This window comes from Gopherus flavomarginatus, chromosome 3 (assembly GCF_025201925.1).
Source record: "Gopherus flavomarginatus isolate rGopFla2 chromosome 3, rGopFla2.mat.asm, whole genome shotgun sequence".
Taxonomy (NCBI): Eukaryota; Metazoa; Chordata; order Testudines; family Testudinidae; genus Gopherus; species Gopherus flavomarginatus.
Window position 1 is genome coordinate 95,940,993 of NC_066619.1, and position 25,656 is coordinate 95,966,648.

Below are 25,656 nucleotides of genomic sequence, written 5' to 3' on the forward strand. Positions count from 1 at the left end.
CAAGAATAGTGAGGCATCAGAAGGAGGGAAGTTGGAAACTTGTTTTAAACATTCCTAACATTAGATACATTTTATGCAATGGAGTTAGAGGTACCCAGAGTGGAAGTTTATAATCTCTCTGATAATTCTAATAGAGAATTCAAGATGATCAGAAGTGCTTGGACATCACATTCTGTTTCAGTAAGGGCACAGTGTTCAGGACACTACCTTTAGATTTCATTGCTTTGCATTGCAAAGGTGTTTTATTATTCAGACAGAATAATGTAAAGCAGTGCTTCTCTAAGAGTGTCCGCCGCCTGTTCAGGGAAAGCCTCTGGTGGTCTGGGCCGGTTTGTTTACTTGCCATGTCCGCAGGTTTGGCCGACTGCGGGTCCCGCTGTTCGCCGCTCCAGGCCAATGAGGGCTGTGGGAAGGGCGGCCAGCACATCCCTCAGTCCACGCCACTTTCCGCAGCCCCCATTGGCCTCGAGCGGTGAACTGCCACCAGTGGGAGCCACGATTGGCCGAACCTGCGGAACGACAGGTAAATAAACCGGCCCGAACCACAAAAGCTTTCCCTGAACAAGCAGCGGCTCAGCTTTGAGAAGCACAGATGTAAAGCACTATCAATGTTATACATCTTCAAAAGCCTTTACGCACACTAGCCAATTGATCTTTATAACATCGCTATGAGATAAGTTTTAGTCTTTTTACTAAAGAAGAAACTGAGACAGAGAGATTGTCATTTGCCCAAGGCCATACAAGAAGTGGCAGAGCAAGGATTAGTACCTTTTGATTCCCACACTTGTTTTCAATCCATTATGCTGGATGTTCTGTTAGTTGCAAAATGCTGATTTTTTTGTTTTCCTTTATATTGAAGCAAAACTAATTTCATTGCACAGAGCAGAGTCATGTATATACCTGGATACTATAATTGTTTAATTTGTGGGTTTAGTGGATGTTCTTACATTTGTTGAGTACAGTGCTAGCAACAGTAAGAAGTTTTGAAATAATACATAGTAAATGTTTAACATTTGTGCTAGCCTGAAGAAACTTCTTACATTATTAAATCAATAAGCCGGTGCAAAACTGACATACTGTCAGGATAATAGAAACTTTACATTTTCTCAGTCATACGCCAGATAAATAACTTTTGCTTTGTATAGAGAATTTGCTAACTTGTCCATTTCTTTTGGTTGCAAAGGCTGACCTCAGCAGCTACTTGTGATTCAAAGAATTCTGAAGGCAGTGCAAGTAGTGACACTGGGATAATAGGCAGCAATTTAAGGGTGTCATGCTTCACAGACCCAACCCATCACAAGCAGAGCTAAGAAATAGTACCCTGTGGCCAGCCAGCCAAATTGAAACTGAAGTGGTAATTGATATCATGGGCTATCACTCTAATGGGATTGTCACCCAGCAATCTGAAATATTCATTTTTTAATCATGGGCAAACGATTGGACAACTTGAAATGACAGTTCTCTACTCTCAGGACCTGACACTCAGGCCACTGATATTGTTCTTTTCAGAGCTACAAATCTGACAGCATTTAATGCAATAGAATCAATGAGTAGCGAGTTACAGAGAAAAGGTCAGAAGAGAGGTTTCATTCTAGTCCTCCTGTTATTGCACAGCCTGTTTAAACAATTCAGTTAGAAAACAGTTTTGACTTAAAAAGCTAGGGGAAAAAAATAGACTGACATTATGCAGTAGGATTTTTTTAGGACCAAGTCATTTTAGATGTCTAACCAATCTATTTGAACGAGTAGTTTGCTATATTTTTTTAAAATTGATGTGCATGTCATGGAATTTATTTCCACCTTAAATAAGCAGTTTTTTAAAATCAAATCAATTTTAAAATAGTATATTCGATTGTTGGGTCAGCTGAGATCACAGATAATGGGATAAATCACAATCCTGTGTAACTGTCACAGGCTCATCAGACATTAACTCTTGTGCACCCCAATCCTTTGAAACAGAAATTATGACAGGTTTACTGGGGGATGGTGGCCTACCCATGCAGACCGGGGGCAAAAGTTAGATATAACTTGTCACCCAATAAGCAAAATTTTTAATTAAAACAAAAAAGTAAAGTGGTAGATTCTAATGCATGATTTCCCCAAACTAGTTTAATAACCCTTAGGCATCTTGCAGTTACCTCAATAACTAACTTACTATTTGTTTGAAGTATACATTACTCTTTTTATTTAGCTTTTGATCTTAGAATACCTAATTTTTCTCTGTAAGCTAATGCACAACATGGATTCTAATGCTTTTTTTTTAACCTCACAATAAACCTAAACATTTAAACAAAAACTGTTAACAGCTCGGCATTCTACAGCAGTCCTCCGATAATAAACAAAAGACAAATGTTGGTAAAGAAACAGATTTGAACTTAAGGAAAGAGTGGATGTCTGGTTTTTATCATCACTTTGTTTATATAAATAATAAAGATGAGTCGGGGCATACTAATACTCTAGATATCATCTCCCTTAATTTCTTGAATATATCTAAAACTGATTTTTACCTTGATTTTGATATATGTTTAAATGGGTATTTGTTACATGAATACTCTTGATGTAATAATTGTTTTTAATCTTTGTTCAGCATTTGACAGAGGAAAAACCTGATGGCCTTATCAATGAAGCAACTAGGTATCGGTATAAAAACTATTAATATAAAATTGGTAAAAGTTAGCAACTTCAGTGTGTAAATGTTCATAGGAAGTGAGTCATCCCAGTGCATTTGTTCACTGTTGATTTAAGATCTAGAGACAAGGTGGGTAAGGCAATATCTTTTATTGGGCTAGCTTCTGGTGGTGAGAGACACAAGTTTTTGAGCTTACACAGAGTATTTCCCAGATTTTGAAAAAGAGCTCTGTGTAAGCTCAAAAGCTTGTGTCTCTCACCAATGGAAGTTGGTCTAGTGAAAGATACCTCACCCACCTTATTTCTCTAGTATCCTGGGACCAACATGGCTACAAAAACACTGCATACACCTTAAGATCTAGCCAGTTTGTTTAAAAAACCCAAACACCCCACCCCCCACCGCACAAAAGTAGTTTCAGGTGCTGCACTTGCACTTTAGTCTGCCTTCCAGCATCTGGATTTTACAATCGTATCTTCTTCTTTTTAAAAAAAGTTCCATATAAATGTCAGGGGGAACTGCTTATATAGTTAAATAGGCTATGTACAAAGTTTTGTCAGATGCCCAAAGTAAACTGAAAAGTAAAGAAATAAAGAGATTTACTTTAAAAACAGCTTTAAAATTTTTTAGTGTTGCTTAATATCTTGAATTCAGACTGTAAGAGGGACTAAGTGGTTCATAGATTGCCTATCCCAAATACTAGGGATCTAAAAGATCTCAGATTAATCCTCTACACTGGAGTGAGCATTATTTTGCATGGCCTCATCTGCTGTTGCTTTTTTTCGTGTAACATACCGGTGCAGCTCCAGTAGTGGTGGTAACAGTGGGATTACTAGTGTAGACAGGCCACTGGTATTTAATCACTATCTAATCATGACCTGTTTTGCACAGAGTCAGACAACATGGTTATTAAAATGCTGATGATCTGACTTTGCTGGTGATATCATCAGTAGGAAATTTGGGGGAAAAATGCTAGTGCATTCATAATTTACGAAGAGTAAGATATACAGAATTTACGAGTACAGTGTTAATAAAAAAAGCTTTGTCTTTAACACTGTAATTTAAAATGAATTGTTTTAATGCAATAATTTTACAAAGAAGTTGCAAGAAATGTTTTTAGTAGCAGAACACTCTCTGACCCTGTCAACAATGCAGTATATCAGAAAGTGTTACATGGTCCGACTCATATATTGATTGGTCTCCTAATTCAATACAGACTTTCTTGCTTTTGTCATGATACTCCCTTTTTTTTCAGGGCACGGGAAGTGTGGTAACTTTTCATTGTGGAGAACGAATGTATACATGTTAGTCTTCTCTTTTATTTTGTCTTCCTGTGTAGGCAGGTTGCACTAGCTGATCTAATAATCATCAATAAAACAGATTTGATTTCACAAGAAGAACTGAATAAAATAAGAACAGCTGTCAGGTATGAAACTGATAGTATGAATAAATAATACCAACTGACAGTTTTTTGTTTATATATAGACTTCTGCTTCTTATGACTGGCACAGGGATTGGAGATTGCATGATTACCATGACACAAATTATTTGCTCACATGAGAGAAGGATTAGTGTTCCAATACAATTACGTACTTCCACAAATCTTGGTATTTTGCATGTGGTGATGTCTGTGCACCATCCTTATCTAGTAACTGTATAACCCCTTTTTAACTTTTCAGACTTCAGATTTTTTGTATAAATACTTAAATGTTTCTAAAGATACCTTTACAAATAATTAATAGATATCTGTGGAGGCAAGGAATAATTATCATTTGTGAGTAAATAAACAAATAACCTGGACAAGATTGGTGGTTATAGGTGTAGGCAAAAATGTCATCTGCTGCCAGCACAATTCCCCCACATCCTGTGAGAGGAATGAAAAAACACACACCAAAAACTGAGTTTGAAAAAGTCTTTTCCCATTTCACCGCTTTAACTAAAAAAAATCCTAAATAAAAGTAAAAATGTTTAGGCCCAGCCACATGTACTAAGGGGGGAAATTTTGCTTAAATAAAATCTGTCCTCTGTAACAGTAGTCCTCTGTCATAGATAATGAATCTCCTGGCAAGCTGAGAGAGAAATAAAAACGGAGATTGCTATAAGGGTTGTACAACAATTTAATAACAGAGTTAGATTATTACTCTGGAGTTCCTGGTTCTCATTTTCCTGCTTAGTTCACTACATTATAGAATTCAGTTTTTTAGTCACATCTAATTTCTCCTTTTTTCCCCACTCTTTTTCAGATCAATAAATGGACTTGTCAAAATTTTAGAAACTCAAAGATCAAGGTAATATTTAGTATTGGGCAGTATCACTTGCTGCCACTTCCTATTTCTGTTGTGACAAATTGCTGTATGTTTTTTAGTTCTATTCATTTTAAAGGAAAACTATTTAAATAACTCCTTGCCAATTTTACTATCAGCACTTTAGATTAAAACTAACACTTTTAAAAAGAAGTCTTATGCTGTTTGCTTTCTCTTTATATTTTTTCAGCTTAGAAATTGAAAATAAACTATCAGTTTCCAGTTAGTCATTTCCAGACTTAGTAAGGTTTAAATGCATACATTCAAAGAAAACTAGGAGTTTTTAATCAACATTGGAATACTAAAAAAATAAAATCCTTATTATACTTGTATTAAGTTTTTGCAAAATCTAAACCCAATTAAATTTAGGGCTAAATTTGACCTGACAGTGGCTTTCAGTTATTGAGACTGTCTGCACTAGCAGTGCCATTGGAGGAGCATCACTGGTTGGAAAAGTGCTAGGGTAGACACAACCAAGATGGCTCTGATAAATTGCAGCAGCTGGCAATCTTGCTGTAATTGAGGCTGATGTGTAGAAATCTCTAGGTCATTTACATAGCTTTTTAGTGATGTGGTTCCAGTTGGATAATGGTAGAATGACAAATGGGGATGAGGATATGGAGGTAGATATTCCCACATCCGAGATAGTAGCCAAACTCGAACAGCTTAATGGGACTAAATCGAGGGGCCCAGATAATCTTCATTCAAGAATATTAAAGGAACTGGCACATGAAATTGCAAGCCCGTTAGCAAGAATTTTTAATGAATCAGTAAACTCAGGGGTTGTACCGTACAACGGGAGAATTGCTAACATAGTTCCTATTTTTAAGAAAGGAAAAAAAAGTGATCCGAATAACTATAGGCCTGTTAGTTTGACATCTGTAGTATGCAAGGTCTTGGAAAAAATTTTGAAGGAAAAAGTAGTTAAGGACATTTAGGTCAATGGTAATTGGGACAAAATACAACGTGGTTTTACAAAAAGGAGATCTTGCCAAACCAACCTGATATCCTTCTTTGAGAAGGTAACAGATTTTTTAGACAAAGGAAATGCAGTGGATCTAATTTACCTCAATTTCAGTAAGGCATTTGACACGGTTCCACATGGGGAATTATTAGTCAAATTGGAAAAGATGGGGATCAATATGAAAATTGAAAGGTGGATAAGGAACTGGTTAAAGGGGAGACTACAACAGGTCATACTGAAAGGTGAACTGTCAGGCTGAAAGGAGGTTACTAGTGGAGTTCCTCAGGGATCGGTTTTGGGACCAATCTTATTTCATCTTTTTATTGCTGACCTTGGCACAAAAAGTGGGAATGTGCTAATAAAGTTTGCGGATGACACAAAGTTGAGAGGTATTTCTAATACAGAGAAGGACCGGGATATCATACAGGAAGATCTGGATGACCTTGTAAACTGGAGTAATAGTAATAGTATGAAATTTAATAGTCAAAAGTGCAAGGTTGTGCATTTAGGGATTAATAACAAGAATTTTGGTTATAAACTGGGGACATATCAGTTGGAAGTATCAGAGGAGGAGAAGGACCTCAGAGTATTGGTTGATCACAGGAGGACTATGAGCTGCCAATGTGATATGGCTGTTAAAAAAGCTAATGTGGTCTTGGGATGCATGAGGCGAGGTATTTCCAGTAAAGATAAGGAGGTGTTAGTACCATTATACAAGGCACTGGTGAGACCTTATCCAGAATATTGTGTGTAGTTCTGGTCTCCCATGTTTAAGAAGGATGAATTCAAACTGGAACAGGTACAGAGAAGGGCTACTTGGATGATCCTAGGAATGGAAAAGCTGTCTTATGAAAGGAGACTCAAAGAGCTTGGCTTGCAGCAAAGAATCCTGTGGCACCTTGTAGACTAACAGACGTTTTGGAGCATGAGCTTTCGTGGGTGAATACCCACTTCCTCAGATGCATGTAGTGGAAATTTCCAGGGGCAGGTATATATATGCTAGCAAGCAAGCTAGAGATAACGAGGTCAGTTCAATCAGGGAGGATGAGGCCCTGTTCTAGCAGTTGAGGTGTGAAAACCAAGAGAGGAGAAACTGGTTCTGTAGTTGGCAAGCCATTCACAGTCTTTGTTCAATCCTGAGCTGATGGTGTCAAATTTGCAGATGAACTGAAGCTCAGCAGTTTCTCTTTGAAGTCTGGTCCTGAAGTTTTTTTGCTGCAGGATGGCCACCTTAAGGTCTGCTATAGTGTGGCCAGGGAGGTTGAAGTGCTCTCCTACAGGTTTTTGTATATTGCCATTCCTAATGTCTGATTTGTGTCCATTTATCCTTTTCCGTAGAGACTGTCCAGTTTGGCCGATGTACATAGCAGAGGGGCATTGCTGGCATATGATGGCGTATATTACATTGGTGGATGTGCAGGTGAATGAACCAGTGATGGTGTGGCTGATCTGGTTAGGTCCTGTGATGGTGTCGCTGGTGTAGATATGTGGGCAGAGTTGGCATCGAGGTTTGTTGCATGGATTGGTTCCTGAGCTAGAGTTATTATGGTGCGGTATGCAGTTACTGGTGAGAATATGTTTCAGGTTGGCAGGTTGTCTGTGGGCAAGGACTGGCCTGCCACCCAAGGCCTGTGAAAGTGTGGGATCATTGTCCACAGGATGGGTTGTAGATCCTTGATGATGCGTTGGAGGGGTTTTAGCTGGGGGCTGTATGTGATGGCCAGTGGAGTCCTGTTGGTTTCTTTCTTGGGTTTGTTTAGCCTAACCAAAAGAAGGCTGAGAGGAGATATGATTGCTTTTTATAAATATATCAGAGGGATAAATATCAGGGGGGAGAGGAATTATTTAAGCTTGGTACCAATGTGGACACAAGAACAAATGGATATAAACTGGACACTAGGAAGTTTAGACTTGAAATTAGGCGAAGGTTTCTAACCATTAGAGGAGTGAAGTTCTGAAACAGCCAAGGGGACAAAAGACACATCTGGCTTCAAGACTAAGCTTGATAAGTTTATGGAGGGGATGGTATGATAGGATAGCCTAATTTTGGCAGTTAATTGATCTTTGATTATTAGCAGGTAAATATGCGCAGTGGTCTGTGATGGAATGTTGTGGTGCGATCTGAGTTACAACAGAGAATTCTTTCCTGAGTGCTGGCTGGTGAGTCTTGCCCACATGCTCAGGGTTTAAGTGATCACCATATTTGGGGTCGGGAAGGAATTTGCCTCCAGGGCAGATTGGCGGAGGCCCTGGAGGTTTTTTGCCTTTCTCTGCAGCATGGGGCATGGGTCACTTGCTGGGAGGATTCTGTGCACCTTTAGATCTTTAACCACGATTTGAGGACTTCAGTAACTCAGACATGGGTTAGGGGTTTGTTACAGGAGTGGGTGGGTGAGATTCTGTGGCCTGCATTGTGCAGGAGGGCAGACTAGATGATCATAATGGTCCCTTCTGAGCCTAAAATCTATGACTCATGTGACACATCACTGAAAAGGCCTAACAGGCAAATCAGTGTCCAACGTTAAACTCTAATCACATGTATTGTGTAAAGCTCTTTATGCCTCTTCCAGGTTTGTGTTAGTGGGACTTAAAAAAATAAATTGTGCCTGTGTTTTGAAAGATATGTCTAAATAGTCACAATATAAGAAGTAAGTGGTGTTATTCTTTCATATTTTTAATAAGGAATTCAAACCAGAGTACCTATTAGACAGATAGAAAGGTTGTATTTTTTTAAGAAAAGAACTCACATGAAGCTCTCAGTAGAAAATGTCTAATCTGATTCAATTATGGATGAATCAAATGGACTGAGTGAAGTAGTGACAAAAGCACGCTCTTGAAACATGTCATTTAGGGTTTAGTAACTTGTGTATGAAGTACAAGTACCACACATTGAAGTGCTGGAATAAGGCTAGATACTCATCATAAACCTTTCAAATGTAGTTTTCAGTAAATATTCAAAAATGTAGATGGGGACTCTGCATTTCAATACAGGTTTAAATAGCTTGAGCACAGATGACTGGTTTTCTACTCCAAGTGTTTTCCCTACTAACACTGGCATATAGATATTTGTGCGGTTAACTATAACTTCTCATTATTGTTTCCTTTGTTTATAGCAATATTATGCACTAGTATAGTTTTCATCAGAAGACGTATGCCCATTGAAGGGCATTATTTACACTACAGTATTCCTTCAGATCCTGAAAAACAGCAATGTGGATGTTGCAGCACTGGTAGTGGCTCAGGCTAGCCACCAGAGCTCAGACCCAGGGTCTCAGCGGGGGTTGGGCTCAGGCAGCTGGCCTGAGCTGCCATCAGTGCCACGATGTCCACACTGCTATTTGTAGCATGCTAGCTCAAGCTGAGCTAACATGAGTCTGTCTGCTTGCATTGAGAATCACACTTCTCAGCTGCAGTGTAGACATACCCAATGAACAGCTGAAATGTGGTCTAAAATTTAATCAAGTCCTGGTGTGGAGTTTGCTCCTTGGTAAAATCTGAGTGATTGGTCTGCCAAGTAGTACCCTTTTTGATAGACTTACCAAATACACACAGACTTTAAGGCCAGAAGGGACCATCATGATCATCTCGTCTGACCTCCTGCACATTGCAAACCAGAGATTCTGACCCACCCACTCCTGCATAGCCTCTGACTTGAGTCATTGACATCCTCAAATCTTGATTTAAAGACTTCAAGTTACAGAAAATCTGCTATTTACTCCAATTCAACCCAGCAAGTGGCCTGTGATGTTAAAGGTATTCTGTTTCATATATTTATATTAATTCTTTTTCTGATCTACACTAATGAAGATTTAAAATATTTTAGCGAGAATACACTGTGGAATCCATACCATATTTAAGTCTTTAGAGATGCATGCAATATAGCATTTCATTTTTATTACAAATAGTGTTGAAATGATCATTCTACTCTTATTAAATTAGGATTTTGAAACTACTATATTTGAACTATTAACAATTGCTGTTGAAATCAGCTGTTGCCTTTGAAAATGAGCTGGGCAAATTTTGAAATGTTATACCTAAGCATATAGGACAGAGAAAGCACTTATTGCTCTAGGGCATAACTGTATTGTGCCCATTGACAGGAAGTATGGCTGGACATAGACTCATAGAATCACTCTGGCATGTCATACAGTTGACCACCAAGCTCTACTGTCTTTCCTTCACAGGCAGCATAGGAGTAGATAGAAATGCCCTGAAATGGCTTAGGTCATTTCTCTCAGAATGAACCAAAGCGGTCCTTTTTGGCAACTATTCCTGCATTTCCATGACTCACATGGTTGGTCCCACAAGTCTGTCTCTCCTTCATTCTGTTATCTATATGAAATAGTTGGGAGAGCTAGTGAGACAGCACAGACCGACATGCAAGCAGTGGACTGATCACACGCAACTGTACATCCTTTTAATGTAAAGGATGCTAGAACTTGCCTAACTGAGATCAGTGCTGGTACGAAGAGGCACTGGCTGAAGCTGAACCCGGACAAAATTGAGATGAAGCTGGTGAGAAGAAGGAAATGCTCTGAAGAAATCTCCATAACGACCTCATCTATTAAAGACATCTCTCATTTTATTGGTCTGAAGCTCTGGGATCCTCTTTCATTCTGCATTACATTTGGACACCCAATGGTGGCAAAAAACATGCACTTTAATCTGCGGGCATCCAAAAGATTTCACCTGATCTTGCCAGACTAATAACAGGCCTTAGGCAGACCTAAGCTCAGCTACTGAAATTCTCTGTATCTGCAAATGAAGTTCTGTGCCTTAGAAGGGCTAGTTGAGGCTGCAGCAGCATGCCTGCTCAGCAGCATAGGTTCCTTGCAATACATCATCCCACTCTGCACTGGCTTCCTATTGAACACAGAGCCCAGTTCAACATGATTGTACTGTTTTTCAGAGCCCTGCATGGAGTTGTTCTTTAACACCTAAAGGACAGCACTCCTTTCTTTGACCTAGGGTGGTGACTTTTGTCAGTGGAACAAAGAAACTATTACTCAATAGGGGGAGAATTGTGGGTGTAGCAGACAGGAGCTGGCCAAGATTACCAGATGAAATAAGAATGACTAACCTCCCAGCATGCAGAACTAAATACAAAAAACACACCTTTTCTCACACTCTCCCATGAATCTACCCTTACTTGCACCAACAGTCTTCTCTTGTGGGTTCAGTAATTATTAAAACCAAAACACAAACACGCACAAAAACCCTGAAGCTTGCTGCTTACTAACAGGGAAGGGGAAGCGAGGTTGTTGTCATTCTTACTCATGGGAGGTGCTCAGATAAGACTATGGTCGGTGCCAATATAGGAACATAGGTAGAAAGGCTTACTTTTTTTTGATAGCACCATGGAATTTTATTAAAGAAATTTTCAGATGGTAGTGTGTCTGAGTTTATTTGATGGTCAGTGTTTGGATGCTTTACATTTCCAATAATGTTAATCTTGTTAACATGTCCATTGATTTAACTTACTTGAAATTCTGCTTGCAAGCTGCTCCTTGCTGGATGTTTTCTGTCCTGCTGCTAAACAGTTGCACTATGAAAAATCTTCTCTGCAGTAACTGTCATGTTAGTTTATACGGATTACCCTCATATTGTTTTTGTTTCTTTGTTCAACTAGGAAGGTGAAATGTATTTAAGAAGCTTCTACAACTTCACACTCCTTTCTTATTAACTTTTAAATTCTGCTGAAGAATACTTGGAACAAGAATAAACAGTGCTACAGAGGGCCCTTAATCATAAACTCAATTATGGAGTTTCCCATTGCTCATTTATTGCTTTTTTTTTTAACTAAATATTTTTTGTTAAATCAGCATGTGTCTCTTTATAACAAAAAATAGTTTAACTTCAGTGGGCTTTTTAACATTTAAGGCTAGATTTTCAAAATTCGTCTGCATTCACCAGTTACCATGGGCAGCAGGGGGAGTTGCTGGATGCTGAGTACTCTTGAAAATCTGGCCACTTCATTTACTTGTCTAAATGGGAGCTGAGCCTCTCTGAAAATCATCCACTTTTATGGATGCTGAGTGCTTTTATAAATCTGGCTCTTTACAGTAGTTCCTTTGTTCTTATGCAGCTTTGATTTTAAAAGTTTCTGCAATATTTTGTAGACTTCCGCAGCAAAACTATGGATTCCATTAACTATTGCTAGTACCATGAATCTAGAAACTGTAACCTTGGTAATGGTATGTGTGTTGGCATATGTGATTCTTATTGAAACAGTTGGCCATGTAGACAGGAAAATGTCTATGAGAATACAGTCATGACTCCAAGCCCAGTTGAGGGGAAAATTGTGTGGGGGCGGGAGAGACTATCCTCATGTTTGTACATGATTTAACGATGATGATAAACTTGGCATATTAGCTGGACAATACTAAAGTCTGGGTGTCTGTGTTTGTGCTGATCTGGTCATACATATTATGACATCCATACAACAGGACAAATCCTAAATTCCATGCATACACCCTGTATGCAGGGTATAAGAGGGAAAAGCAGTAGAAAGCAATCAGCCCCTTGTTGCATAGTGGCGGAAGAGATGCTCTGCAGTCACAGTTGGAACATCTTTCAACTTCAAATTCCTTTATGAAGAAGGAAACATAAAACACCTCTACCTCGATATAACGCTGTCCTCAAGAGCCAAAAAATCTTACCGCGTTATAGGTGAAAACACATAATATTGAACTTGCTTTGATCTATCGGAGTATGCAGCACCGCCCCCCTGGAGCATTGCTTTACCGCATTATATCCAAATTCGTGTTATATTGGGTTGTGTTATATCAGGGTAGAGGTGTAATATATAATCTTTAAAACATTAGATGGATCATATTGCCCGCTAAATAGCTTTTTAGGAGAGGGAAGTGTAGCTATATTTCAGTCTTCCTCAATTTAATCGAATGCTGAATTAGAGGGGGTTCAGAAAAGGGCCACAGGAATGATTAGGACCCAGAAAAACTCATGAAATTATATTGAAAATGTTGGGATTGCTTGTCTTAGAAAGGAGACAAATAAGAGGGGAACACGATAAAAGTATATAGAGTAATGGTAGATCAGGAGCTTTTGTCATCTTTGTCTTCTAACACAAGAATAAGGAGATGTTGAATGAAATTAAAAGATGGCAAATTCAAAACTGATAAAATGAAACTTTTGCACACAAAGCATAATTGGACTGTGGAACTCAGGACGTCATTAGAAGTTGTTGATGTCAAGAAATTAGCAAGATTTTTTTTAAAAATGGACATTTGTTTGGATAACAGCAAAATCCAGAGTTGTTATAGTTAATACTAACAATTTTGGAAGGGATATAAAATGTCATGCTTCAGGGCTAAAGTCAGTATCTAACTATAAAGGGTTAGGAGGAGACTGTGTCAGAGGCAAATTATCCCTTGTCTTATTGCAGGGTTCTTATACCTTCTGGTGCTGATCACACGGGGTACTGGACTACACTGGCTTCAGGTGTGATCCCATATGACAACTCCTATGTTCCTAGTTAATTACTCTCAGAGATTGACACTGTTTCTCTGTCTTGCACTGTCTGTCCAAAACTTGAAATAGTGACACAGTTAGATTAACAGTAAAATTAGCTTATTAGCATGGTACTTGAGAGCGCACATCCTTTAAGATTTTTTTCTGTCCATTGCCAGTCAATATTATGCAAGAGGTAGGAGCATTTACAATCTGCCTGAGTGTTTCTGTGACCTTAGTATTAGTTTATGGAGTACTACTGAGAACAGACAATTCAGACACAGCTGGTCGTAAACTAAAGAAGAGGTTTATGTATGTTATGCATTGTGCCTTAAAAATCTTTCACCCTAGAAACAGCTTTGTATACTTGTTGTTGGGGCATGTTTAATAATAATAATAATTGGCCAAGACCCAGAGGCCTGTGGATTTTTCCTTTTAACCATATCCTTGCTTTCACATTTTCAATAACCAGTTCTGTAAAGCCAACCTTTTGTCCTAGCAGTGACACCTGAACTGGAATGTAAGGGAATGTATATTGTACTTTTCTGAAAAGGGATGTGTGTGTGATAGGAGACCTAGGTAGAAACACTTTTTTATAGTTAAGGTTGTCCAGCGCTATCTGTTATAAGACCCTGTATTCAGTTGTTGTTACTTTTCCAGACTTTAACTATTTGGGCTGAAATTTTCCATGCTGGGTGTCTGCCTCAGGCTGAATTTGAGGGTGTGGGGGGTGCGGAGATCAAGAATTTCTGCAAAAATTGTTCAGCTATTTCTCAGAACAAAGTTAGGGATAATACATAGATTTGCCCCTGTTTTTACCAAACAAACAAACAAACAAACCACTTTTGCAGCTGTGTTATTGAGAATCTCTAGCACCACACTTTCAAGCCAGGGCCTCAAGTTTGGAAGAGGAGTTGCCTTGGCTTGGGGGTGTGCCTTTTGCTGTCTTCATGAAATTCCACCCAAATTTGGCCAAGTTATGAACCTTTGAAAATCTGTTTTCACATGCTCAGGACAGATTTGTTAGTTTGGCAACTAAATTCTTCAGATTCCAATTCTCAGAGTATGCCCTAGGCCATAGCTGCAGAGTCTGAGTAGGCCTTTCCCTACAATTGTTCCTCCTGGCTCCACACCAGGGCTTGATGTGCTGGACACAGGAACGAAGACCTGAGGTCCTGTGACATGGGGTCAGAACAGGCTGGAGGAGTCTGAAGCAGAAGGGGTCTGTCAATCTTGGGGGCAGAGGAAAATAAGGGCTGAACGGTTTGAAACCACTAAATAAACTCCTCTCAAAACCTGGAGTAGAACTTGAGGATTCCTGAATTTCAGCATTCCTCTGCTATCCTCAAACAGCTATGAAACTCGTTAAAATGTTTGCCTCATCTCCCTTTAGCGACTAGAGCACATAGAAGATCTAAAGGTTTCAGCCCAGCAGCTGACCCACGTGTGATTGTTTCCACATGATGCAGTTTTGTGTGTTGTTTTTAGTTTTCACTTTGTGTTTTTAAAAATCTGGGAAACAACATGCAAAAAATATATGAAAAGTATGTTATGGTTGCAAAGTCAAGTCAGGCCCCTTGTTCATTTATATTATGATAAGTCTTTAATTACGTGATTTAATACTATTTTTTCCACTGGAAACCTATTTAAAAATGCAACAAAAGAATCATAGCAATAGCCTGCTTTAAGAGACAATTATCTAATACCTTTACATCTGGTGAATGAAGTCATTCAAATAGCTTTGTGTCTGTCAAACATCACAAGCCTGTGTTGTAGTTGAACTTTTTGCGTTATTGTTTACTACTATAAAATATTTAAGTTGAGAAAAGTATGAAGACTGTTTGTTTTTTTTTATGGGTTTATTTTTTTTCTTGTAGAGTTGATCTCTGTGAAGTTTTAGACCTGCATGCTTTTGACAGCTTATCTGGGATAAGGTACAGTATAACTTAAAATCTTTATTTTAGCAATTGATTACACAGGAAATCATAAGAAATGATTGTACTAAATAGACGCTATCACTTTAAGGTTGCAACTGAGTTTCCGTTATAAACTAAATTTTGGCCTCTTATCTAAAATTCTTAGTTGATCTTCACTTTAATTACCTCGGAGTGAGGTACATTTTTTTTATTAAAAAACATTTGAAGTGAATTGAACAAGTAGATGTTATATTTAGACAACCTAAAAGTTGTTAACTACAGCCAAATGTTATAATTCTTGACGTCTGATTTGTGTCCATTTATTCATTTGCATAGTGACACAAATCAGATGTCAAGAATTACAGCATTCAAAAACCATTAGGAGAACATGTCAACCTCCCTGGTCACTCAATTACAGACATCAGTCGCAATACTCCAACAAAAAAAACTTCAAAAACAGACTCCAAGAAGAAACTGCAGAACTGGAATTAATTTGCAAACTGGACACCATTAAATTAGCCTTGAATAAAGACTGGGTGTGGATGGGTCATTACACAAAGTAAAAATATTTCCATATGCTAATTTTTTTCCCCTATTGTTACTCACACTTGCTTGTCAATTGTTGGAAATGGGGCGTCCTGACTATCACTACAAAAGTGTTTGTTTTTTTTTTCTCCTGCAGATAATAGCCCACCTTAATTGATTACTCTTGTTCTTCTTCGACTGCTTGCTCATATCAATTCCAGTTAGGTGTGCGCGCGCACCATGTGCACGGATGTCAGAAACTTTTTCCCTAGCAGCTACCCGTCCGGCCGGCTGAGGACCCTCTGGAGTGGCGCCGATATGGCACTCTATATAAGACCCTGCCGGCCCGACCCCTCTTCAGTTCCTTCTTACCGCCCTTGATGGTTGTTGGAACAGTGGTCTTTTGTTTATCAAGTGTTCCACTAATCCCTAGCTTTCTCTTATGTTAGTAGTTGCCTGTGTTGGTTAATTGTTGACAGCTATCTTAGTGTTAAGTGTAGTTTAGTAGTTGGGGGCAGTTCTGCCCTTCAACAACTGCCCTGCAGGGCTCTTGGGCACCCTGCAGCTCTTGTAACAAGCCCATGCCCACAGGCAATCCCCACGACTCCTGCCTTAGGTGTCTGGGGGAGGGTCATCAGGCTGACAAGTGTAAGATCTGCAAAGCGTTCAGGCCCCAAACAAAGAAAAGAGAGGGAAATCCACCACAAGCAACTCCTCATGGAGTCTGCATTGCGTCCCTCCCAAGATACGGGACCAAGCGCCTTGTTGCGCAGTGCTCCCCCAGTGGTACCGGCCACTGCTTCACAAAAGATACTGTGCCCGCCTTGGGACCAACATCTGCCGGGCCCCAAAGACATCCACCCCGGCACTGCTCCCACTCCCCGGTCGCTCGAAAACAAGCCTTGGGAGGACCCTCCATTAGGCCCGAAGCAGTCGCTGCGGCCCCAGCCGAGCAAACTTTGGACCAGGCCTCTAAACTTCACAAAGCCACTAGGCCCCAGTCTGCTCATGCCAGTCCCACACCACAAGTGACCTTACAAGTGGAAGAGGTTATATTGCCTTCCACTCCAGATACTTTCGAGACCGCCAGAGGGCTCATCGAAATGCCGGCACCGGTGTTCCCAATTCAAGCACTGGCTCCGACCCGAGTCCTGGTACTGTTTAGGGGCAAACCGGTGATGTTCGGACTGTTAGCTCTCAGACCAGCATCTCCACACCACCTTGAGTTCCTGTCATCGTTCTGAGTCCCTGCACCGCTCCACATACCCGTCTGATTCACGACACCGGTTAAACTTGCGGCGCTTGTCCCGCAGCCCTGATCTTCGGAGCCGTTCATGCTCAAGGTCGTCATCGACTGCCAGATCATGATCCTGCTCGAGGTCCAGATCATGCTCGGCAACCTCATGACACCAATCCTCTTCACAGCACCGCTCCCCAACACGGCACTGCTCTTCAACATGGCACCGATCGTGGTCACGGTCAGCATTATGATGCCGATCACCGTACGACTCTCATCTGTCAAGGGACTCGGTGCCCCCCTCGCTCCATTCACACACCGCTCCCCCTTGGCCGTCACACTCCCAATCCCCTTACAGTAGCTTCAGGGGCCTCGGACATTCCCCAGTCAGGCCCAAGAATCCTTGGTCATGACCCACTGGCAACCTCAGTGGCAATTTTGGACCCCCTGGGCATATCATCAGGCCCAGGGTGCCCCTCCTGTGGCCCGCCCTTCAACACAATCAGATGACCGGTCTCCTGAGGTGACCCTTAGCCGCCCTCCAGACCTGGAGCATCCCGTGGAATCAGCACCTGTGGTAGGGGCTACCCCAGGCGCCCAGGAAGATCTGGTGGCCTTTCACTACAGATCATGAACCAGCTTGCGATCCTCAGTAGATATAATTTCAACTCATGGTCTGTGGTCCTTAAGTTCCAAGACTTTCTCCCTACTGAGGCTCATACAGAACTGGGGGCCATTGCCGTGGAGGGCAAGTTGGTAGCTTGAACCTCCCTTCAGGATTCCCTCGATACTGCGGACGCAACTGCACACACTCTGGCATACGACATCGCCATGCATCAGAACGCCTGGCTCTAGTCTTCAGGTCTTCTGCCTGAGGTGCAACACACCATGTGAGATCTCCCCTTTGATGGCTAGGGCCTGTTTGCAGAGCAAACCGATTCCCACCTGCATACCCTGAAGGATACAAGAAATACTATTAAATCCTTGGGCATGCATATCCTGGCTACTTAAAGAAAGCCGTTTAAGCCTCAGACCACGCAACAATGCCCCTTCCCACCTAGACCCAGGCAGGACTTCTCACGTTGGAGAAACAGGTACCCTCAACATAGACCATCACGTCCCCACATCCCGTCCGCCCCCCTCCTCCGCTCCCCTTCCCCCTCCCCCAGGCAGGGTCAAGGGCAATCCAAACCACTTCTGGGCTCTAAGCATCCATTTTGAAGGTACTCTTGAGGACGGACTTACCAACTCACATCCCGGACAATTAACCCTTTCTGAACCATCTATCCCGTTTCTACCATGCCTGGTCCCTCATTACATTGGACCATTCGGTCCAACGCACAATACAGGTGGGATATTCTATCCATTTCTGTTCCACACACATCCCTTCCCCGTCTCTCTTCAGGGACCCTTCTCACAAGCAACTCCTCATCCAGGAGGTACAACCCCTCCTTGCCTTAGAGGCAGTGGAGGAAGTGCCTCAAGTTATGGGGCAAGGGATTCTACTCCTGCTACTTCCTCGTCCCCAAGGCAAAAGGAGGCCTAAGGCCCATCTTGGACCTCCGGGAGCTCAACAAGCACATTGTCAACCTGAAATTCCGCATGGTCTCCTTGGCCACAAATTATTCCCTCACTGGTTCCGGGAGACTGGTATGCCACCCTCGATATGAAAGGCGCTTACTTTCACATTTCAATTACCCAGCCCCACAGATGTTTTCACAATTTTGTGATGAACAAGACGCACTATCAGTTCACAGCCCTCCCGTTTGGCTTGTGAACAACCCCTCACGTCTTCACCAAGCGTATGGCGGTCATGACAGCCATTCTTCGCTGATACCACATGCATGTCTTCCTGTACCTCGACGACTGGCTTATACGGGGCTGGTCTCACCAACAAGTCTGGTCTCAAGTGCAACTGGTTGTGGACAAGTTCAGTTGCTTGGGCATCATGCTAAACGTCAGCAAATCTGTCCTCTTCCCTACCCAAACAGTAGAGTTCATCGGGGCAGTCCTGGACGCAAACCAAACGCAAGCTTTCCTCCCAGAGGCCTGGCGCCTGGCTATAGCAAGCATAATTACCAACCTCTGCGGGTTTCCCACCACCACAGCGAGGCAGTGTCTCAGATTGCTGGGTCACATGGCATCCTGTCCTACGTAGTGCAACATGCCAGACTAAGACTCAGGCCTCTACAGGCATCAGTATATCGACCAGACTGCAACAATCTAGATAATCGTGCTCACAGTCCCAAGATGCATACTCGACCCTCTACATTGGTGGCTGGATCCCCATATGGTGGGTGCCGGGGTCCTGTTTCATCCCCCTCAACCCACCCTGACCCTGGTTACAGACGCATCTGCTCTGGGATGGGGTGTGCACCTCTGGAGCCTGACAACGCAGGGTGTATGGCACAAAAAAGAGCTGTCCCTGCATATCAATATCAAGGAGTTGAAGGTGATTCACCTTGCGTGCCAAGCATTCCTTCCCCACTTACAAGACTGTTGCGTAGCAGTCCTAACAGACAACACCACGGCCATGTTCTGCCTGAACAAACAAGGCGGAGCCCGGTCATCACTGCCCTGCCAAGAAGCCCTTCTTCTGTGGGAATTTTGTTTTAGCCCACTCCATCACCCTTCAGGCCTCATACCTGCCGGGTGTCCAGAACGTACTGATGGACAGCTTGAGTATGTGTTTTCTCACACATGAATGGTCAGTTCACCTGGATATCATTCACTCTGTTTTCCGCATCTGGGGGTTTCCCCAAATCAACTTGTTCGCTTTGCGGACCAACAGGAAGCGCCTAGCCTTCTGCTCCTTCCAGGGTCATGGCCCGGGATCAATCGCAAACGCCTTCCTGATCTCGTGGTCAGACCAACTGCTTTATGCCTTCCTGCCATTTCTGCTGGTCCACGAGGTGCTCCTCAAGGTCCGCCAGGACAAGGTGGCCCCTGCCATACTGGTGGCCCCTGCCTGACCACGCCAGTGTTGGTACCTTATACTGCTGGACCTGTCAATTCGAGCTCCCCTATGTCTACTTCTCAGCCCCGACCTCATTTCACAGAGCCACTTTCGTCTCCTACACCCGGACCTTCAGTTGCTCCACCTCACGGCCTGGAGGATCCATGGTTGAACTAGGCTGAGCATGCCTGTTCAGACTCGGTAAGATGGGTGCTCCTGGAAAGTCGCACACCTTCGACTAGACTAACTTACAAAGCTAAATGGAAAAGGTTTTCCAGTTGGTGTACTCAGCGGCAGGTGTCCCCGCTCCAGGCTTCAGTCCCGTGCTGTCATAACTTTAGTCCCAGATTTGGACCTTAGCGTCCAAAATATGGGGGTTAGCATGAAAACCTCCAAGCTTAGTTACCAGCTTGGAGTTGGTACTGCTGCCACCACCCAAAAAATTAGTGTTTTGGGGCACTTTGGTCCCCCTGAAAAACCTTCCCTGGGGACCCCAAGACCCAAATCCCTTGAGTCTCACAACAAAGGGAAATAATCCTTTTCCCCTTCCCCCCTCCAGGTGCTCCTGGAGAGATACACAGACACAAGCTCTGCGAATTCAAACAGAGTGACTCCCCCTCTCCGTTCCCAGTCCTGGAAACCAGAATCACCGAGTCAATCTCCCTTCCCCCAACCCAGAGGGTATGCAAAGTCAGGCGAACAAATGCAACACACACAGACCTCCCTCTGACTTCTTCCTCCCACCAATTCCCTGGTGAGTACAGACTCAATTTCCCTGAAATTTCCCAGTAAAGAAAACTTCAACAGGTCTTAAAAGAAAGAAAAATACATACAAATGGTCTTTCTGTATTAAGGTGACAAATACAGGGTCAATTGCTTAAAAGAAATATGAATAAACAGCCTTATTCAAAAAGAATACAAATCAAAGCACTCCAGCCACTATATTCATGTAAATACAAAAGAAACAAACTCTTTGGTACTCACAACTTGGAAACAGAAGTTTAGAAAGCAGAAACTACTTCTCCAAAGCTCAGAGAAAGCAGGCAGACAGACAAAAGACTCAGACACAAACTTCCCTCCACCCAGAGTTGAAAAAATCCAGTTTCCTGATTGGTCCTCTGGTCAGGTGCTTCAGGTGAAAGAGACATTAACCCTTAGCTATCTGTTTATGACACGTGCATCCTAGACTACCTCATGTTCTTGAAGGACCAGCACCTAGCTTTTGGATCCTTTAAGGTTCACCTTGCAGCCATTTCTGCGTTCCACCCAGGAGCGGCCAGGCGCTCTGTGTTTGCACACCTGGTCGTGCAGCGTTTCCCCAAAGGCTTGAAAAAATCTATCCTCCAACGAAGTCGCCTGTGCCTGCATGGGACCTTAGCTTTGGTTCTTTCCTGCCTTATGGGCCCTCCTTTTGAGCCACTGGCCTCCTGCTCACATCTCTATCTTTCCTGGAAGGTCACCTTCCTAGTGGCCATCACTTCGGCACGTCGGGTGTCTGAGCTATGGGCCCTCACGTGTGAACCACCTTATAGCATTTTTCATAAAGATAAAGTGCAGCTGAGACCTCACCCAGCTTTCCTGCCAAAAGTGGTGTCCCGTTTCCATGTAAGTCAGGATATTTTCCTGCTGTTTTTTATCCAAAACCACATGCCAACCTTCGGGAACAATACTTCCATTCGCTGTACGTTAGGAGAGCGCTCACCTTCTATATAGACCGAACAAAGCCATTCCGTAAGACAACCCAGTTGTTCGTCGCCATTGTGGAGCAGGTGAAAGGCACGCCGGTCTCCTCCCGGCAGATATCTTCATGGTTCACTGTGCGTATCCGTACCTGCTACAACTTGGCAAATGTCCCTCCGCCTGCTGTCACAGCTCACTTCATGAGAGCTCAGGCATCATCATCAGTCTTCCTAGCAAACATTCTCCTCCAGGAAATCTGCAGGGCTGCCACGTGGGCCTCAGTGCACACCTTCACATCCCACTATGCCATCGTTCAGCATTCTTGTGATGATGCGGCCTTTGGCAGGGCAATTCTTCAATCTGAGGTTCCTTGACTCTGACCCCACCTCCGAGGTAAGGCTTAGGAGTCACCTAACTGGAATTGATATGAGCAAGCACTCGAAGAAGAAAAAACGGTTACTCACCTTTCTGTAACAGTTGTTGTTCAAGATATGTTGCTCATATCTATTCCATTCCCCCACACCTTCCCCTCTGTTGGAGTAGCCAGCAAGAAGGAACTGAAGGGGGGGTCAGGCTGGCAGGGTCTTATATAGAGCACCATATCGGCGCCACTCCAGGGGGCTCCCCAGCCGGCCCAACGGGTATCTGCTAGGGGAAAAGTTTTCGACATCTGTGCACGTGGCGTGCGCACACACCTAACTGGATATGGTATGAGCAACACATCTCGAAGAACAGCAGTTACAGAAAAGTGAGTAACCATTTTTTATAGTTGGTATGGCAACACTCATTTTTTCATGTTTTGTGTGTGTGTGTGTATCTTCCTACTGTATTTTCCATTGCATGCATCCGATGAACTGGGTTTAGCCCACAAAAGCTTATGCTCAAATAAATGTTAGTCTCTAAGGTGTCACAAGTACTTCTCAAATAAGGCTCTCAAACTCTTAACTCTGCACCCACATAATAATGCCTACAGAAAATCAGACTATATTACCTTACCTATCCATAAAATAAAGTTTCATTTTATCAGTGCTCACTAGGTTGTCTTAATTAACTAGATTGTCTGAATATAATTAAGGCTAAGATTTTTGTCATGGAAGTTTTTAGAAAGTCACAGGTCCCAGGCAATAAAGAAAAAATCAGGGAAGCCCGTGACCTGTCTCTGACTTTTACTAAAAATATCCATGATAAAATGGGTAGGGACTGGGCAGCTGTGGAGTTGCTGGGGGTTCTGAGGCCCTACCACCTGTGGGGTCTGAGAGCTACAGGGTCCCCACCCGTCACCAGTGACAGAGCGAAGCTACGGGATCCCCTTACCTCCCCCTCCACCCCCCAGCGGCGGGGAGTTGCGGGAAACTCCCTGCAACCACCGCAGTGGGGAGCTGCAGGATTCTCCTGCCACCATGGGGTGGGCCGGGGGCTGCAGGGGTCCCCCCATGTGGTGGAAGCAGGGGGGCGGCTGGGAGCTGCAGGGTACTCCCGCTCCCTATGGCAGCTGAGAGCTTAGGGGCCACTAGCTTAGGGACTGTTACCTCAGGTGGCAGGGGTACCTCACAGCTCCCTGCCGCTGCAGGAGGCGTTGGGACCCTGTAGCTTCCAGCGGCCAGGTCTGAAGTCACAGATTCCATGACTTCTGCAATCTCTGTGGGAAAAAAAACATAGCCCTAATCATAAAGTCGGATTGGCATCTTGCAGTGTAGCCCAGCCCAAGTAAGAGACAGCATATACCTGTGCTGCCCCAGGAACAAGGCAGGGATCAAGCTGTGATCCTGCGTTATGATTAAGATCCTGCGATCCACTTGCTCCCAGGGGCGGCTCCAGGCCCCAGCACGCCAATCGCGTGCTTGGGATGGCAAGCCGTGGGGGGCACTCTGCCGGCGCTGTGAGGGCGGCAGGCAGGCTGCCTTCGGTGGCTTGCCTGTGGAGGGTCCGCTGGTCCCGTGGCTTCGGGAGGTCTGCTGAAGCCGCGGAACCAGCAGACCCTCCGCAGGCAAACCGCCGGAGGCAGACTGCCTGCCGTGCTTGGGGCGGCAAAATCCCTAGAGCCGCCCTTGCTTGTTCCATTGAGGAAGTGTCATAGCATTCTTTCTCAAATCTGAACCTTAGAGTCCAGGAATGAGATACTAGCATGAATTTCCCTAAGCTTAATTACCAGCTTAGATCTGATAGGCTGCCACCGCCCAAAAATATAGTGTTTTGGGACACTCTGACCTCCCCAGCCTTCCCTGGGGACCCCAAGAACCCAGATCCCTTGGGTTCTTAAAACAAGGAGAAATAAACCATTCCCCCCACCTTTCCCCCTCTCAGAATTTCCCTCCCTGGGCTATCCTGAGAGATACTGATCTAACCTCTAAATCACCATACAGAGAAGCATCTCCCTTCCCTTCCACAAAGAGGCAAACAGATTCAAGGAAAACAGAGAGATTTTATCTCTCCCCCTCCCGTCTCCCCACCCGTCCTGGTGTGTTATCCCAATCCCCTGGGATAAAACAAGGGAAACAGAGAAAAAACAATCAATCAGGTTCTCTAAAAAGAAATCTTTTAATAAAAGAAAGGAAAAAGTAAAGAATTATCTCTGTAACTTCAAGATGTAAATATTACAGGGTCTTATAGCTTACAGACACCAGAAAGAGACTTTCCCACTAGTACCAATACAAATCAAAATATTCCCAGCAACTACACATATAAAAGTTAACCAGCCAGATCCACAAATGCAAATAGTGTAAAACAATTACAGAGCCTAAACCGCCTGTTTTACTTACTATATGAAAAGAAACTTAGAGAGCCTGTACTGATGTCTGGTCTCTCTCAGACCCTCCGAGAGAAGAACAAAGAACTCACACCCAAATTTCTCACCACCCGAATTTAAAAGTATCTTGTCTTCTGATTGGTCTTCTGGTCAGGCAGGTGTCCAGTTTCCTACTTGTAACCCTTTACAGGTATAAGAGACATTAACCCTTAACACTCTGTTTATGACAGAAAGTAAAACTGCAAGAATCCTTTTCCTGACACATCTTACTCTCTCTCCACCACTACTCAGCTGGCCAGTATCTTGTGGGGGTGGAAGCCAGGATTCAGTCCATTCCTTGCACCTGCATGGAAGGGAGGAATAGCAGCCCACTGGCAGCTGCTCTCCTTCCATGCAGGGTGTAGATCCTTACATCCATTTACTCTTTGAAGGTTCACAGCTGGACTCAGAATTGAGCCCATTGAGTTACGCTGTGTTACAGCTTTCTTTGTGTTCTTACATTTGTATTTTTGTTTGTAAAGCACACAATCTATAATTAGACACATTAGAGCACTTGCATGCAAAGAACAAAAGTGTACAATGACAAATTACCACACTTTATATTGCAGACATATGCATGAAACCATAGAACCAGTTTCTGAGTTGTGCATTTTAGGTAAGCTACATGCAAAGTAGGTGATGGTAAACTGACATTTGTACAGGGACAGAGTTGAGGGAGCATGGATTACTTTATTTGAGACATTAGTTCTGAATTTCCTGAGTTTCTAATGTTCGAAAGTGTGTTTTTACCTCTAGCGTTCTTGAAAAGTAAAATGTGTACTCAAACTACTGATATAAGCCTGAACCTGAACTAAGGCTTTGTGTTAAAATCATACTGTACTTCATTTTGAATATTTCTTCTACAATTAAAATTGTGACATTTAAGTCACAATTGTAACAAGCCATGTTATTTGGTAATGCATCTGAGTGATCAGCATTTATTTTTATTTTCATACACTGAGTTGACAAGTAATACAGTTGTACCTCTTTCCCCTGTAATACACAATGTGGATGAAGACCAAAAAATGACACAAGAAAAGCAAAAGTGCAAGATGTGTAAAAATATTTTATTTATTTAACATAATTTTCTTATACCTTTTTTGCCCCATTCAGCACTTCTTCTTTAAATAATTTATAATAAAGTGAGAATAGACTTTACAGGTAAACTTAAATCTAAAGTGAAAGACCGTTGAG

The 25,656-nt window shown here is 42.7% G+C and overlaps 1 protein-coding gene across 1 annotated transcript in view; it reads left to right on the forward strand.

The window, feature by feature from the left end:
- The window catches only part of LOC127046781 (COBW domain-containing protein 3-like), a 56,614-nt gene that overhangs the window by 14,038 nt on the left and 16,920 nt on the right, over positions 1–25,656 (forward strand). The window contains 4 exon segments of the mRNA XM_050944298.1: positions 2,588–2,634; positions 3,966–4,052; positions 4,870–4,914; positions 15,241–15,297. Of these exon segments, the coding sequence (XP_050800255.1) occupies positions 2,588–2,634; positions 3,966–4,052; positions 4,870–4,914; positions 15,241–15,297 (236 nt within the window).